The sequence below is a fragment of the Trachinotus anak genome, unplaced genomic scaffold, assembly GCF_046630095.1.
Source record: "Trachinotus anak isolate AG129_WGS33_773 ecotype Australia unplaced genomic scaffold, CSIRO_AGI_Tana_v1 ptg000002l, whole genome shotgun sequence".
Lineage (NCBI taxonomy): Eukaryota > Metazoa > Chordata > Actinopteri > Carangiformes > Carangidae > Trachinotus > Trachinotus anak.
In genome coordinates, this window is record NW_027273853.1 from 18083667 (window position 1) to 18098509 (window position 14843).

The window sequence follows — 14843 nt, forward strand, 5'->3', positions numbered from 1 at the left end:
ATTCCTCTTTGCCAAACTTGATGTCTTCCAGGTGGCGTGGGACATGACAAGGATCTGATTATTTAGTGTGGGATTCATATATATTGCATCAAGTTTGTTGTGGTCTAAATGACTATTGCAAAGCTCTTTTTCTTCAGCATGTGTGTCAGCTTTTTGTTGATTAGTTATTTCCTGAGTGGCTCTGGGGATGGGGCATCTATGATAATAAATAGTTAAATAGAACAAACACCTATCTTATTAATCAAAAATACTGTAGATAACATTTTCTTTTGTTCCAATATACATCTTGGAATGCCTTTCATTTTGTAATGTTTTTTATGATTTTACATCTGTAAATTATTTTAGATTATTTAGAGTCATAATGACACCAAGTGAATGAATGACAGAAACACACAAGATAAAATGTATTTTTGCATGTGCACACATGTGACAAGGAGAAAATAATTCAAAGAGCAGCCGAAATTTAGTTATGAATCAACATTTATTAGTTATATTTGTATATGTACACCAAAGGTACAACACTTGATATGTAGAAACAGATTTTTTTATGTATACCATAGGCCGAGGAAAGAATTCATGTATTTTTTTGTCTTTTTTTCTCAATAGTGTATCTCCCTCTCACATACGCTCTGCCTTTACATCAGAATTACAACAACTTTTTAAAGAGGGAAGGCCTAGAAAAGTAAGATCAGGAAAGCACGTTGTAGGCAGGAGTGAGACAGGTTATCAGCTCTATTTAGGAGTTTCTCCTAAAAGACACATTTCAGTAGAAAAGGACAAGCTTGAAGATATACTGGCTCTTGGATGTAATACTGTGTCAATGAATATCTGCGTAGTCCATATCATTTAGCTCAGCAAGTACCAGGTGTTTGTGCGTGCATAAAGTTTCTGTGTAGAATGCAAACAAAAGGCAAGAGGAGTAAAGGCAGTTTACCAGATGGGATTCTGGGAATGGGAGTCTCATTAGGCAAAATGTGTGAGGATGTGGCATGTAGACAGGCTAACACAGAATCTAAAAGATCTAGATTTCTATGTCTTGCAGCTTGAAATGCACATGCACCAGGTAAACAAAGATGCCTGAGACTAAAAAGCCAGTTTGCTCCACTGAAAAGACAAAATGGTTCAGATGAGTCACCTGAGGAATGTTGCTCTATGCTGTAACAGGCATCTGAATACATCTGACGTTTGTTCTTTCGCTCAAATCAACTACACCGCTGTGTTTGATTTTCTCACTCTATTCTACATTCAGGGCAAATTGGACCTTGTTCCTTTACTTCTCTCTTTTCAGCAGCCTTTATCACGGCCCCTCCCACCGAAATAACTCATGTTGGCCCCCTTTGTCAAAGCAGAAACTTCCCCTCGCTCTCTTTCTCTCTCTCTCTCATTCTCACTCTCTTCTCTTTTTCTCTTTGTCATGCAAACAGATGTTTGCTTCAGGATCACTGTAATTTCCAGGAAAATTCTGCATTGCCACTGAACAGAACAATTATATATTTATTTATGTACAATGAAAATGAAAATGAATGCACACTGCTTATATCTTCATAGAACAAACATTCAAAACGCTTACATTAGATACAAAAAAAAAAAGATATTTATATATTGGTGTGTGACAGGTAAGTAAAACAACTAGTTAACAGCTATTAGAGAATAAAAAAACAAGCAATTTATTACACGATTTCCTCTCTATACATTTTGTCTAATCTAATTTTACTCAGGACATAGATGATATTTTTTTCTAGAGGATTACATTAAAAATGTCACAGCAATGAAACTATATTCCTACATATCATTTCAACGCCCCCTCCCAAAAGAAAATAAAAGGACCAAAAAAAATCTGTTACCTACAATATATACACAAAGTGCAAGGAGGCACTTCAAAATATCATGCTTTTAAGATAGTGGTGCAAAAAATAATTATCATTTTATTTTATTCATGCTTCTAAAACCGTGAGTTTGGACATAATAGTGGTCCAACACTCAATCCCCATTGGTGACACTATGGTCTGCATTGTCTCCTTTACTGGAGAGTTTTTTGTTTTACCTTTTTTTTTTTCCTGAAAATCACAAGGTCAAACGATCAGGCCCAAAGGCCCTGTTAGGGTGTCAGTGCTGTGCTCTGCAGCTCACTGATTACAATTATAAGTGTAGTGACCTTCCAGGTTTTAGAGTGTTTGCTTGTGTGTTTATATGTGTGCACTTGAGGAAAAAAAAAAAAAAAAAGTGACTTTGTGTTTGTGAGTGTATATGCTTGTTTTTGTGTGTATGTTATGCATCAGTCTGTGCAGAGTAGTACAGCATGAACACCAAGTGTGCACTATGTTGTATCAAAGCACACTTCTGTCAGCCAAGCTTTAAAAAAAGTGTAAGACGTCTTCTGAGAGTGTGTCTCATCAGCTAAAGGACAGAATGCTGCACTATGTGTTTTGTTAAGTTCCCTAGTGTTACATTAAGCGGCATGTGTTGTTTGAAGTGAACAGCTTCAAGGCAAGGTTGTCATTAAGCACAAATGAAAAGAAAAAAGACAGGAGAAAGGTACGCCGATAAACACTGATAAAGAAATCCAACCCAGACCAAAATCACATAAATTTCACCTCTCACTCACACAGGCTAAAAAAAGGTTTAACAGCCAGTTGTCTGTTTGTATATTTGCACATCTTTTTTTTTTCTTAAGCCATTTGGTTGTATGAGAGGAATACATTTTTATTACCTGATAGTTGGCAACATTCTGGCATTATCTGTGTTACTGTATGTGTCCACTCTTTTGTTCTTAGTTCCCTTGAACCACTTCTCACCAATATGGACACACAGCTGCAGCATCTAGGGTTTGTAGAAACAGTCGTGAGCTCTGGTGGCTGAAATATATTGTTGTTTACCTTTTTAGGTCTGGCTAAACAAGAAGCTGGCGAGGCTTCCCTGTAGAGTGTTATATCAATGATCTGTCTCTGTTTGTGCAAGCCAAGAATCCATCTGACAGCCGAGTGCTGCACTTCTTCTTCCTCCGTTTCTTTTTTTATTTGTTTTTATTTTTTGAACGTTTTTCTGATGGCTGAGCTTCTGTCAGTGTTCAATGATAAGCGTGTCTTTGCTTTCAGACAGTACACAGGTTGAGGATAATTCAGCCTCTGTATGCAGATGTATGTAAATATGTATGTGTGCTTATACTGTATGTGCAGGGAAACTTCCCTTCATGTCATATCATCACATATAAAATTATTGTCTTTCAACAAAGTCCTTTGCAGTCGTCAAAACTTTCCAAAGATGTGCTGTTAAGAGTCTGTTTTTGTGAGGTGAAACGCTCAAGTAGTGAGCAAGTAAACATTTTAGGATTACTACATTTTTCCCTGTAAAAGAGTAAACATACAAGCCTGAGTATCTTTTGCTCTCCCTTAGTGTGTTTTTAAACTTGGAATACGATCAGTGTCGACATGGAACGACAACGTGCATGACTTTGATTATGCCACTGACTCATAATTTTCCTCATTTTGGCTTTATTGTGCTCTGTCATTTTGTGCTCTATATAATCTCTTTTTTGTGCTAAATTTTATTCATATATGTCAATTATTTAGTATAATTTGTTCTCGGAATAATCACATTGACGCTAATTTAGCTTTCATTTCATTGGCATCACAAATTTTTTATTTTTTTTGTAAAAGCAGCGTATAAACTTTCATATTTAGGGCAGTGATTTTCTTAGCTTTAAATTTTGAGGCTTCATTGGAAAAAAAGATGAAAATATCAACTGCTGTGCGAGCCACTTATAAACGGACAGTGATGCAGGTAAACTGAAAAATGTGTTGCGTCATGGAGGCAGTTCAAAGGCCTCTGTGAGTTGATTGATTTTCTGCCTGTTTGGTCCCTATAATCGACTTGGTCATGTTCCTAACAGCTCTCGCTCTCTTTCTCTCTCTCTATCACGCACACAGACACACACACAAAAAAAGTTTTATATCTCACTCAGCAGGTGACTCAATGAAAAAAAAAAAGTCCCCCTTTTTTTTTTTTTTTTACAGTAGATAAAATAAAAGGAAAACAAAAGGCAGGTAGTAAATGGGCTCCATGGTATGATTTGTGCTTTATAATTCCACGGTGACTGTGCTTGTAGGTTGTGAGGCGCAGTGTGGTTTTCCTGTTTGTTATTGTCCTCCCTGCCTCCTACCCTTTCATCAGTTTGCTGGACCTCAGGGATAGTGGGTAACATTGGGCAAACGCAGATGTGGTCAGATGCACTTCAGAGGCTCTGACAGTTAAGATGAGAGACTGAGCTGAAAATGAAAAGCAGTGGCCCTCTGCACGCACGCGATGGCACTGACTAAGATGCAAAGCAAAGAAGCTCAGTACAAATATTACGTTGGTTGCCATGATTAATGCGCTAACTCCCTCTCATCCTCTGGTATTAGAATAATGAATCACCTGTATGTATGAAACTTGGAAGATGATCTCATCCCATGTTGGACAGCCACTTCCTCTCTCATCTTAGAATGTAGAACCAGGATGTATTGCTAAGAATAGCTTATCTAACTTTTTTCCTCTTCCTTCCCTCCCCAAGCCTTGAAGTATGTTGTGCAAGTATCTGCTATATAGGACATAATTGTGCTCTAACAGGTAAAGTATACCTCTGTTATCATTTCACGGTTAAGTGAATTAGTATTACATATCAGTCAGATAGACAGTTACAAAAATGTTTAAAGGGACTAATAAAAAAAAAAGAAAAGAAAAGAAAACTAAACTACATAAAAAAAACAATTAGTAGTTCTGTTCATGTGACTTTTTTTTCATTCACTCTTTATCACCAGGTAGGAAAGCTTGTGGAGCCCAGGAGCAGGGGATCTCTGTGCTGCCATTATTCATGTTTCCATGGTTCCTCCTCAACAAGCGTGCACTCCGCAGCAGAGCCGTTAGTGGCTGAGGTTACCTGCAAGCAGTTAGCAGGGACATCTAAACAGTGGATCTAAGGCACAGGTTAAAAAAAAACACACACACAAACTTCATTTCTTATAAAACTTTGGATCAAAGAGTTCTTTTACAATAACACTGTGTGATTTGATTTTCAGCTTTAGCCAAGTAACCTGAGCTAATAACGCATTCTATGCCACCAAAACAGCAACTTTACCAATCAACCCTATACCCTGTTTTCTTAAAAGCCATTTGTTGAGGTACATGTTTTCAATATGACTGTAAACATCTTGTTACTGTTAAGCCAGAATACCATTTAGGACATTGTTTTCTGTACATTTGGATGCTATTTGGCAATTAAAACACAGCCTCTTAGGTATCATAGCTATTTTGCAACATGCAAAAACTATGGAAGAAATAATGGAACTTTTGGTCGACCACTGTTAATCATGCTTATGGTAATCCTAAGAGCATAGTTTCTTTTACTGACCTGGGAACAGAACACACATTTATGAGGACCAGAAACTCAACAGGCAATTAAAAAAACAAACAAAAAAACACAAACACAAATGAATAAATTATGAACACAAAATAGCCAGATTACACAGAAAACAAGTTACCAATACTAAAGAATGAATGCATTGTTACAATTTTGTTATTTTGCAAGCACTCTACAGTGGTATGCATCTTTGAAAATGGGGTTAGAAATGTGAGTCAATCTATTTACAGGCAAACAGAGGAGAAAACATAAAAATAAAGTCATGGTGGATACTGGAAATAGCAAGCCTTTGTATCGCATTTATATGTAAATGTCTGGTAATAAATGGAGACTCAGAGAGGAGGGTATAACTTTTTCCTATGGACAGATTGCTTCTGTGACAGGTTGCCAGTGTTGCTAGGCAACACCTTTCACCCTTTAATAAATGAATAGGCTCATCAGCAGACCTTTTCCGCCAGGGCGTTTGTGTGTCTGTGTGCGTGTGTGTTTCAGAGAACAAGCACTCTGAACCCCCATATATTATTCTAAAAGGCTGAAATACATTCAAAGACGGGATTCATAGCGCATTATGTTTTACATTATGGGAGCTACTTCACAGCTTTCGATTTCACAACACAGTTTTCACAATGGACAGAAATAGATGGTGTCAAAATACAAAAAACCCTGACTGGGAATGAGTCAGTGACAGCGTGGTAGATGTGTGTATGTAGAGGAATATATGAACTGCTAATTAGCTGTAACACTTTCCTTCTCTGCATATACTGCAAATACTACAGCAATGAGTGACAATTAAAGTCAGCTACATTTTAAGTTAAAGCAGAATGAACCACTCTGGATATTAAGGTGAATAAAAGGTAAATGAGAAAAATGGTTACAAAAAAATGTCTCCAGAAGAGGGAAAACATTATTTGATTGAGACTTTTTTTTTGTTTGGAAAATAGATGTAGTGTGATGTGTGATGATAGAAAGGAGAGCTGCTAAATAATTCCTCAGGGTTATAATGAGGATTATGAATTAGAGCCAATCCCCGAAAGGTTACAGTCATCAGATTAACTAACTGTAGAGCAAGAGCTGATTTATCTCTCATTCGCATGAAGCTGAATCTGAATCTTTTTTTTTTTTTAGATTGTTTAATTTTTCTTTTGGTAAGAGCGCTTTAAAGTTTTGGACGTTCATTCAATACAAAAGCTGCTATTCCAGAAGAATGAAATATATACATACGCATGCATCTGTTGTTCTCTTGCTTCGCTTCTGTCATAAAATAACAGTGGGTCTATTTACATGAATATATACAAAAGATGCAGTGAATAAAAACAGAGTCAAGCAAAGGTGCAGGGTGAGCATGCAACAATAGAGAGGGTTATATACAAGTCTCTATGTCTGTAAGCGTTAATAGTACCTTGCATTCATCTACTACGACAGAATTGTTAGCAGTGGTGGTAGCGGTTGTGGTAGCGGTGGCGGTTAAGACGCACTGGTTGGAATTGTTTTCGTGGTGGTTCTTCATGTCGTCATAATAAGACTGGGTCTTCGTCATCATTTCAATGTCGTCGGATTTAGCCGTTTGTGCGTCCAGCTCTTCAAGCTCTGCCTTGGACATGTGGTACACGATGCCTGCACCGTAGGAGTCACCCACCACGTTCACTGAGGTCCTGAATCGATCCCTGAAGAGAGAGAAGCCAGGATAGGAGGACGGTTTACCATATTTCATAAATGAGAGAAACACTAGGAAATGCAGGACAACTAAAGATTATTCATGTGTAACTATGATATACATATTTGTCTTGATTAAACTCACAGCAGCCAGTCAACAGCAACCAGCAGACTGATATCTTGGGTTGGCAGGCCCACAGCAGTCAGGATCAACAGCATGGTCACCAAGCCGGCACTGGGAATACTGGCTGCTCCAACACTGGCCAGGGTGGCTGTCAGACTGGATGAAGACACAGCAAAGCAGCACTCACTCAGCCACATTTTCCAAAAACCACTACACCTGACCACATCCTCCACATCCCTGCTCTAAACTCAATTAATGTGAAATCGGTGTTCCTCACTGCCACAGATGAAGACACTCATTCTCTATGGTGCTTATGTAAAGAGCAGCAGCTGAGGACCACTAGAGAGAGCCCTCTGCTGCACATGAAGAGAGGCTTAAATGTGAGTGATGCGATGTTTAATTTATATGCCGCAAAAATGTCAGGCTGAAGGTCATCCATCCTCGACTCACTTTATTAACAGAAGGGCGAAGTTAGTTACAGATACTCCAGAAACAGCAAGTGGTTTGTCTTCCTACATAACACGAGATATCGTACTGGCACATGTTGCTTCCTCCTGGTGGTTTATCTGCACCCCTGTAAATTTCTTCTCTAAAGCTGCAGCCACTTTGATCAACTGAGGCTTTTCTGTTCACTTTTAAATGCCTCTACACTCCTGCTGTGTTTGTCCTCATTTATTAAGAGTTGATTGTGTTTGCTGAACTGTATCCTCAGGGCTCCATCTAAACCCTCTCTAAATAGTGGGAATTATGATTCTTAGTGTTATGACTAAGAATAGCTTTTTTTGTCTTTTGTGTGCAGTCAAATCAATCTTTTAGGGAAGACAGAGTCCATTTAAGAAGCCTGTTTTCCTTCAGAGGTGGCACCAAATCTTTCAACTTACATCCAACAAGTGTAACGATAGTATGATTAGCATTTAACATCAGCTGGCTGACTCTGACAAACTTTAAGTACAAATACAAACTATCATAAGTGTTTTCTGACCTGACGGTGACAATCTGACCCGGGTCAAGGTGGACACCGTTCATCTGGGCAATGAAGATGGCAGCCACAGCCTCATACAGAGCAGTTCCGTCCATGTTGATGGTGGCACCGACTGGGAGCACGAAACGAGTGACTCTTTTGTCGATACCCAGGTTTTCCTCCAAACAACGGAAGGTGACAGGCAGTGTACCAGCACTGGAAAGAAAAGCAGAAGAAGGTAGGTTATATAGGTAGGTTGTATTAATTACAAAAATATTAAGAAGCCTCCATCCATCCATTAATCCATCCTGATGCTGACCTGGAGGCTGTCCCCAGGGCAGTGATCCAGGCCTGGAATATGCCAAGGAAGAAGGTGAAGGGGTTTTTCCTGACGATAACAAAGTAGATGCTGGGCAGGAAGATGGCTCCGTGGATGATGAGGCCAATAATTACAGTCACCATGTACATGCCCAACTGTCTGGCCACCACCTCCAGATCCTTGATGGAAATGATCTTACCACAGATCAGGCAGGCAATACCAAAGGGAGAATACCTGATGAGGTGAAAACGTTTTTGTCATTACTTACAGATGACAAACAGTTTGTCAGGAAACACTGATAAATTCTGCTTTGAATTGCTGTCATCTCTTTAAATGTTTTAATGACATGAAACATAACTTGGCATAAACAGTTATTTCTGACTCAAAATAACTAAATGAATTTCAAAATGAGTCAATGAGATCCTTAAATGATACTAACCACATGATCATGATGACAAGTTTCATCACAATCTCATTGAGGATGTTGAAGAATTCAATCATGAGTCTGGCCTTCTCTCCCATCTTGCCCATGCAGATGCCAAATGCAATAAAGAAACCAATCAGACCTGTGACAGAAAATGATAAATGTACCCTTAACTTTGAATACCAGTGTGGACAGGTGAAATGACTACTGCATGAAGGAACGTTTATTAGGCGGTGAGTCGGTTTACATTTACAGACAAAAAACATCAGGTTTGTCCGGATGTTTGCTGCTGTCAAATCTTGTAAATGTAGTACTGAAAAATATTGCTTTTATTTTTAGCCATGATTGCAGCGTTGCTCTGGGGATGGCAGTAGGTGGGGCCACTACTTTGGTCCAGACTGAAACTATTAGATGAATTCCCATGAAATTTGTTACAAATATTCATGAATCTTAATGGTGATCCCCTTACTGTGAGCATGTTACTGTGAGCATGTTAGCATGCTGTACAGCCGACCACACAGCCACTAGCATGGCTGCAATTAAAACAAATGTCACACACCCAGAACATTCATGCCACTCTTGAACTGCAGGGACTTTTTGACGATGAACTGAGGCTCCTTGGTAATGTTTGCCATCACTCCCTCTATGGCGGTGGCATTGACGTCCTCCTTGATCACCTCCACCTTCTTTGTGACCGTCTGGATCTGAGGTTACAAAGGAAAGTATATTAGTAATTAGCTTAATGACCGATACTGTGCCAGATGTTGTGATATTGAAAACCCCTCAACTTACAATGATTGAGTTTGAAAATGTGCTCCTTCACAGAGAGCAAAGTGGGTGCTACATATCATACTACAAGACTATTCTTTATGATCAAATGTGTATTTAAATTCCTCTGTTGATAAATTCTCTGCTAAGCAATAAAGACAGTCCAAGGATACTAGTTTGTGTGAGCCTACCAGTTTCAAGATATGCAAGCTTGTGTTTTTCTGAAACTCCATATTTCATTGAACATATCTCAGACAGACACCGAGCATCTGGCTTTCTCGGCATCTTGTCCTGACAATCAAACTTCAGCATGAAGCTGTGTGCATCATGTCATTATTTTCTGCCATTACCTGTTGGAAACAAGCCTGCACCAGGTTCTCTGGGAAAAGGTTCCTGATCAGATCAAAGAAGGCATCCAAGCTGGACACATCATCATTTTTCTGGCCCTCGCCCAGATTCTCCTTCAGTTTGGGGTTGCCAGGGTGGATGACTAACACCAGGATGACTCCCAGGATAGCGGCAATAACAGTGGTGGTCATGTAGTAGACCATAGCTCTGGTGCCCAGGCGACCGCTAGATTTGGCGTCCAAACCGGCCAGACCTGCAGCCAAGACAAGCAAGATCGTGTTTACCTGGTAATTACTTGGTCTTATTAAATGGAAATGTTGACTCAATACTGCGGGGCATGACAGCTGAATGCAAAGACCATTAGGGGATTGCATAATGGTGTTTGATCATGTGCATGACTCTTAGCATGATGACTTAAATAAAATTCTGTCAATTACGATTTCATAATCAGGAATACAGTAATGACAGGACTTTTTCCTCATAAAAATGCAGTGAATGGTGAAGGTGAAGAATTTAAAGTTTATTTGCCCTCAAACGCAGCAGCTGCTCACTCCTCCTAACAGGTGTGTAAAGATGATGTAAAAATATAGAATATTCTTGTAATTCATAATTGATCAGCACCTGTGATTAAACTAGAGATGATTAGTGGCAGGATCAACATCTTCAGCATCCTCATCAGGATATCTCCAGGAAAAGCGATCACCATGACAACATCTGGGTGGATTGGGGCGGCAACACGAAGCAACATCCCTGCTACAGCTCCCAAGATCACACCTGAAGTGCAAGGAGGAGTGTGGGTGAGTGACAGTATATGATGGCAAAGTAAAGAGAATCAGGAATGAAGTCAGATCGAGAGGGAAGCGAAAAGTGAGTCACATATTACATTTGAATAAAACATTGAAAAAAAGAGACATTTCTGTGGGTGTATTGGTTGATACTGAGAAGATCTTAGATGTAATCTATGAAATAACAAATTAGCAACAATTCCCTTTAAGATGCCTTAATAACTGACCTCTACCTTTTCAATTCAATTGTTTGGAGCCGTACAAGAGGCTGTCTGCTGCATGCTTAGGGAGGATAGTGGGTTGAAGAGATAAAACGGAAACCTGCTAAGTGAGTGTAAATCTCATGGAGGATTAAGATCAGATCTCTTTGAAGCAGCAGGGAGGAGGCAGGATGTCAGATTCCCCGGTGAAGCATGTGTAATCTCTGCAAAGCCAAAATGCTTTCGAGGATTTTTTTTCACTTTGTGGCAGGGAAGGTGAAAAAGACAAATGGTAGCATTCAGGAAAGGAGGAACGGAGAGGTAGCTGACCTTAATCTCAGACTCACTTTGTTCCCCGTATCTATCCTCTGTCTTCCATTCAGTCTCTAGAAGTTGGAAGGTTCAGCCCCTCTCTAACAAAGCCACTGCTGACACTTGACATATGTCTTTTCCAACTAAGAGTTCTTTTCCTGCCATGCAGCATTTCAGCCCAGAAAGTAAAGATGACCTCTCTGTGCTCTAACCCCCCCTGCAGCCCTGCCTACCAGGCCCAGCAGTTGGCCTCTGTATCTGTCTGTTTCAGGCCATACAAAACTCCAGCAAACCCCAATACCCCCCCCCACCCCCCCCCACCCCCCACCCCTGTGGCTGCACTTCCTCTGCTACCACACCACTGCCAAAGATCACACAGCCCGAGACGTTGTTTGGTAACGCACACTGGAATCAAAGCCCTCCAGCTTTCTTTAAAAAAAAAAAAGAAAATTTTTCAATCTATCCTCCCGTCTAGCAGCATCCTGTGGATTCTGCACACCCAATGGTTTTGGATGGCACTTGATTTCCTGTGCCTTCTCTTTGCAAGTTCCCATTCAGGCTCTTATCTGCCAAGTGACAGATGATCTATGATTATGCTGGCTCGCTTTGCTTTGCAAGAGTCCTGCCAAGTGGGGTGAGATGTACACATTACATGTGCTCAGATAGATAGATAGATAGATAGATAGATAGAATATTATTAATCCCTCAGGGAAATTTATATATAAGCATCTATGTTGCCATAGATGGGTTGACAGCCTCTGCTTATAAAATGGTAAGACTGGAAATTGACCACATAGCTGTCAGACACAACAAAGAATAAATGATATGTGCTGGTTAAACTTGCTAAACCTGATTTAAAGCCCATGACCATAAATTGCATCACTACTTTGTGCCCTTTCCTCTTTTCATTAAATCTCCCCCTGTGGCGCAGTGAGCCACTGCGATAATCACGATATTTTTCATGCACCACCAGAGGCTGTTTGGGTGTCCAGTGCGGCAGAGAGCTTTTGATAGCAACAGGTGGCGCAGAGCTGGGGAAGGTCAGGACACCCAGTCATCTTACTGTCTGCTGCACTGAGAAAGCACAGATGGCATCTCCTCCTCATATAACCAGCTCTGAGTTAACAGAACACTGAGCTCAGTGGTGGTGCCCATCTTTAGCATGCCCTGCTTTGCATGAGATCCTGAAGAACAAAAAAGGAGAGAAAGAAGAAAAAAAAGATAGACCAGTGATAAGGTGACTTACCGAGGACGGTGAGCGTAAGAAGAAGGTTCTTAAACAGCTTGGAGCAGATTTTGGCACATCTGGACTGAGGCCTGGCCTCAATGGGCTCCAGGTGACTCTCGTGCATCCTCACCTCCACTTGTTTAGGCATACTGTTGGCACTGTGAAAGAGAAAAGGGGAAAAAAATGAAAGGGCTGCTTACTGAATGCAACACTATAAAGGCGAACCCCTTCAAAAACACACTCTTGCTCGTACATGACATGATCACATTCTGTCATGTGTGGTCAATGTGAGAAAAAGCACGGCATCATGTTGACTCTGTAACAAAATAGAGGCCCAGAAATCAGAATATTCTGGATGTGCATACTGCCTCTGAAGACTAGACTAAAAAAGAAAACAGTGCATAAAGAAAAATGTTAAGCATTCAAGTGTGTTGCCAAGCTGTCACTCCAACAATGCTCATGGTGACTATAGCATCCAACAGATGGAAGCTGACAACAAGCTGCTGCTTGTAAAATGGCAGTCCTTAGGAGCAACGCTTCAGTCGCATAGCATCTCAAGTCAGTTTATTAAGAGCTGATTCTGTATTTCTCTTTAGTACAGAAATGTGTTAACTTTTTCTGTCTACATTATGTAATGTGGCTGATTGTAATGCAACTTCCAGGAGAGGTCTACTATGCAAAAGGAAATTATTATACAGATCAACTATATTATGAAGCAATGCTGTTTTTTTACACTTCATTTGCATCCACAGAAAACACTGTTAAGTAGCAAGGGATTTCTAAAACAAATTTCCGACCCAACCAAAACTGAGCACACATCACTATTCAAAATGCAGTATTTTGTCATTTGTATATTTTAAATTGAATTTAATTAGACAAATTCTGACAAAAAAACTCTGGTGAATGTCTCTGGGTAACATCAATGAAAAAGAGAAACAAAATACAACAAGATCAATGGCAACTTAACAGTACAAAAGTTTGACGAATTACAGAGAGAAGGAGCAAAGACGTTCCCTATCAAAACTTATACAGTCTCCTCTCTGTCTTGGTTCAGGTTTTACATTACGTACACAAGAATCACACAAAACCTCAAATACAATAGAGAGAAAGAGAAAGAAAGACAGACGGAAGGAAAAGACATAGAGGAGCTGTAGCTTTATATTCATCATCAAGTCGCAGGAACAATCTATCAAAACGTGTTGCCCAGTTTGACATCTTTTTTGTCCGTAAGGAAATAGAAATGTCTCTCTGTTGCTATTCATCTCCAATAAGCCCATGAAAATGTCGCTGTGATGGATTACAAAGAAAAGCAAAGAGGAAATAGTGTGACTCTGACCTTTCACCTCACCCCTGGGGTTCATGGCCTAAAACTCACAAACGGAAGCCTCAATGGTGAAGTTAACTTTTTTTGTCCTCATACCCTCCCCCAATAGTCCACTATGAAGTCAGAGCACTTCATAGATATTAATCATGTTGGCTGTCAAGTTTTTTTCCAAAGCTGAAACTTGATCAAAGGCAAGACAGGGAGCTCAAATTAAAAGGCCCTTCCTCCCAACCAAAGGCTCTTTATGGTGCTATTGTCGGTGTGTAAGTAGTCACTAATGATTTCACATGAGCACACACACACACACACACACACACACTTACACACACCTCCCCCAGCTTTGTGTAATGCTACGCTGCAAGCTTGGCTATATAGGAAGACCACCTGGTCTGCTTCCAGGCGCACAGATGGATCAGTCCCGTCTCATCTTATTAATTTCAAAGTGAAGTGTGAAACACACAAAATACATGCAAACAGCAGGCAAACAGTAGCTACCATCACTCTCTATCTCTGCGTTATTTCATAGTTCAGATAAAAGCTGGATCAAAACACTGAAAAATTACCATGTAATCCCATCCCCTAAGAATGATGACTGCTGTTAACTGAATTTCCCCCCTTGTCTCTCTCTTTCATTATTTTTAGCACTAAGAGAGAGAGCGAGACAGAGGAAGCAGATGCTGGACGTCACAGAGGTCGGATATTATTTTGTCATGATCCTCTCATTAGCACTCAGTCAGAGACAGATGAGAGAGTGGGATTGTGCAACCCAGTGATAGATGAATATGAAAATGTACAGCAAAGAGTAACCAGCTACATCAGAGAACTGGTTCATCAGAGAAAATGTTTTTTATATGTTACACACTAATTTTACTAGATAGAAAATTCTCCTTGCTGTACATAATTTTAACTTTCATTAACATGACATGAGCTTAGCATTAATTCTGTCTGCCCTAAAGAATTATTCTGAGATATTAAACTTTTTTCAGCATCCATTGACTTAAA

General features: G+C 39.9%; 1 protein-coding gene across 4 annotated transcripts in view; it reads right to left on the bottom strand.

The window, feature by feature from the left end:
• Window positions 1–462: 462 nt before the first annotated feature.
• Window positions 463–14843, bottom strand: part of LOC139635777 (excitatory amino acid transporter 2-like) — a 30221-nt gene continuing 15840 nt past the window's right edge. For 2 of the 4 annotated variants that reach the window (XM_071503243.1, XM_071503234.1), the window contains exons 2-11: window positions 12536–12675; window positions 10614–10766; window positions 9995–10245; window positions 9436–9580; window positions 8892–9018; window positions 8453–8686; window positions 8155–8349; window positions 7194–7328; window positions 6871–7059; window positions 463–4915 (exon numbers count right to left, since the gene is read on the bottom strand). In XM_071503243.1, the coding sequence (XP_071359344.1) occupies window positions 4912–4915; window positions 6871–7059; window positions 7194–7328; window positions 8155–8349; window positions 8453–8686; window positions 8892–9018; window positions 9436–9580; window positions 9995–10245; window positions 10614–10766; window positions 12536–12665 (1563 nt within the window). In that variant the 5' untranslated portion in view covers window positions 12666–12675 and the 3' untranslated portion in view covers window positions 463–4911. Of the gene's footprint in view, window positions 4916–6794; window positions 7060–7193; window positions 7329–8154; window positions 8350–8452; window positions 8687–8891; window positions 9019–9435; window positions 9581–9994; window positions 10246–10613; window positions 10767–12535; window positions 12676–14843 lie in introns of all 4 variants that reach the window. The other 2 variants (XM_071503224.1, XM_071503213.1) reach the window with 2 other exon arrangements.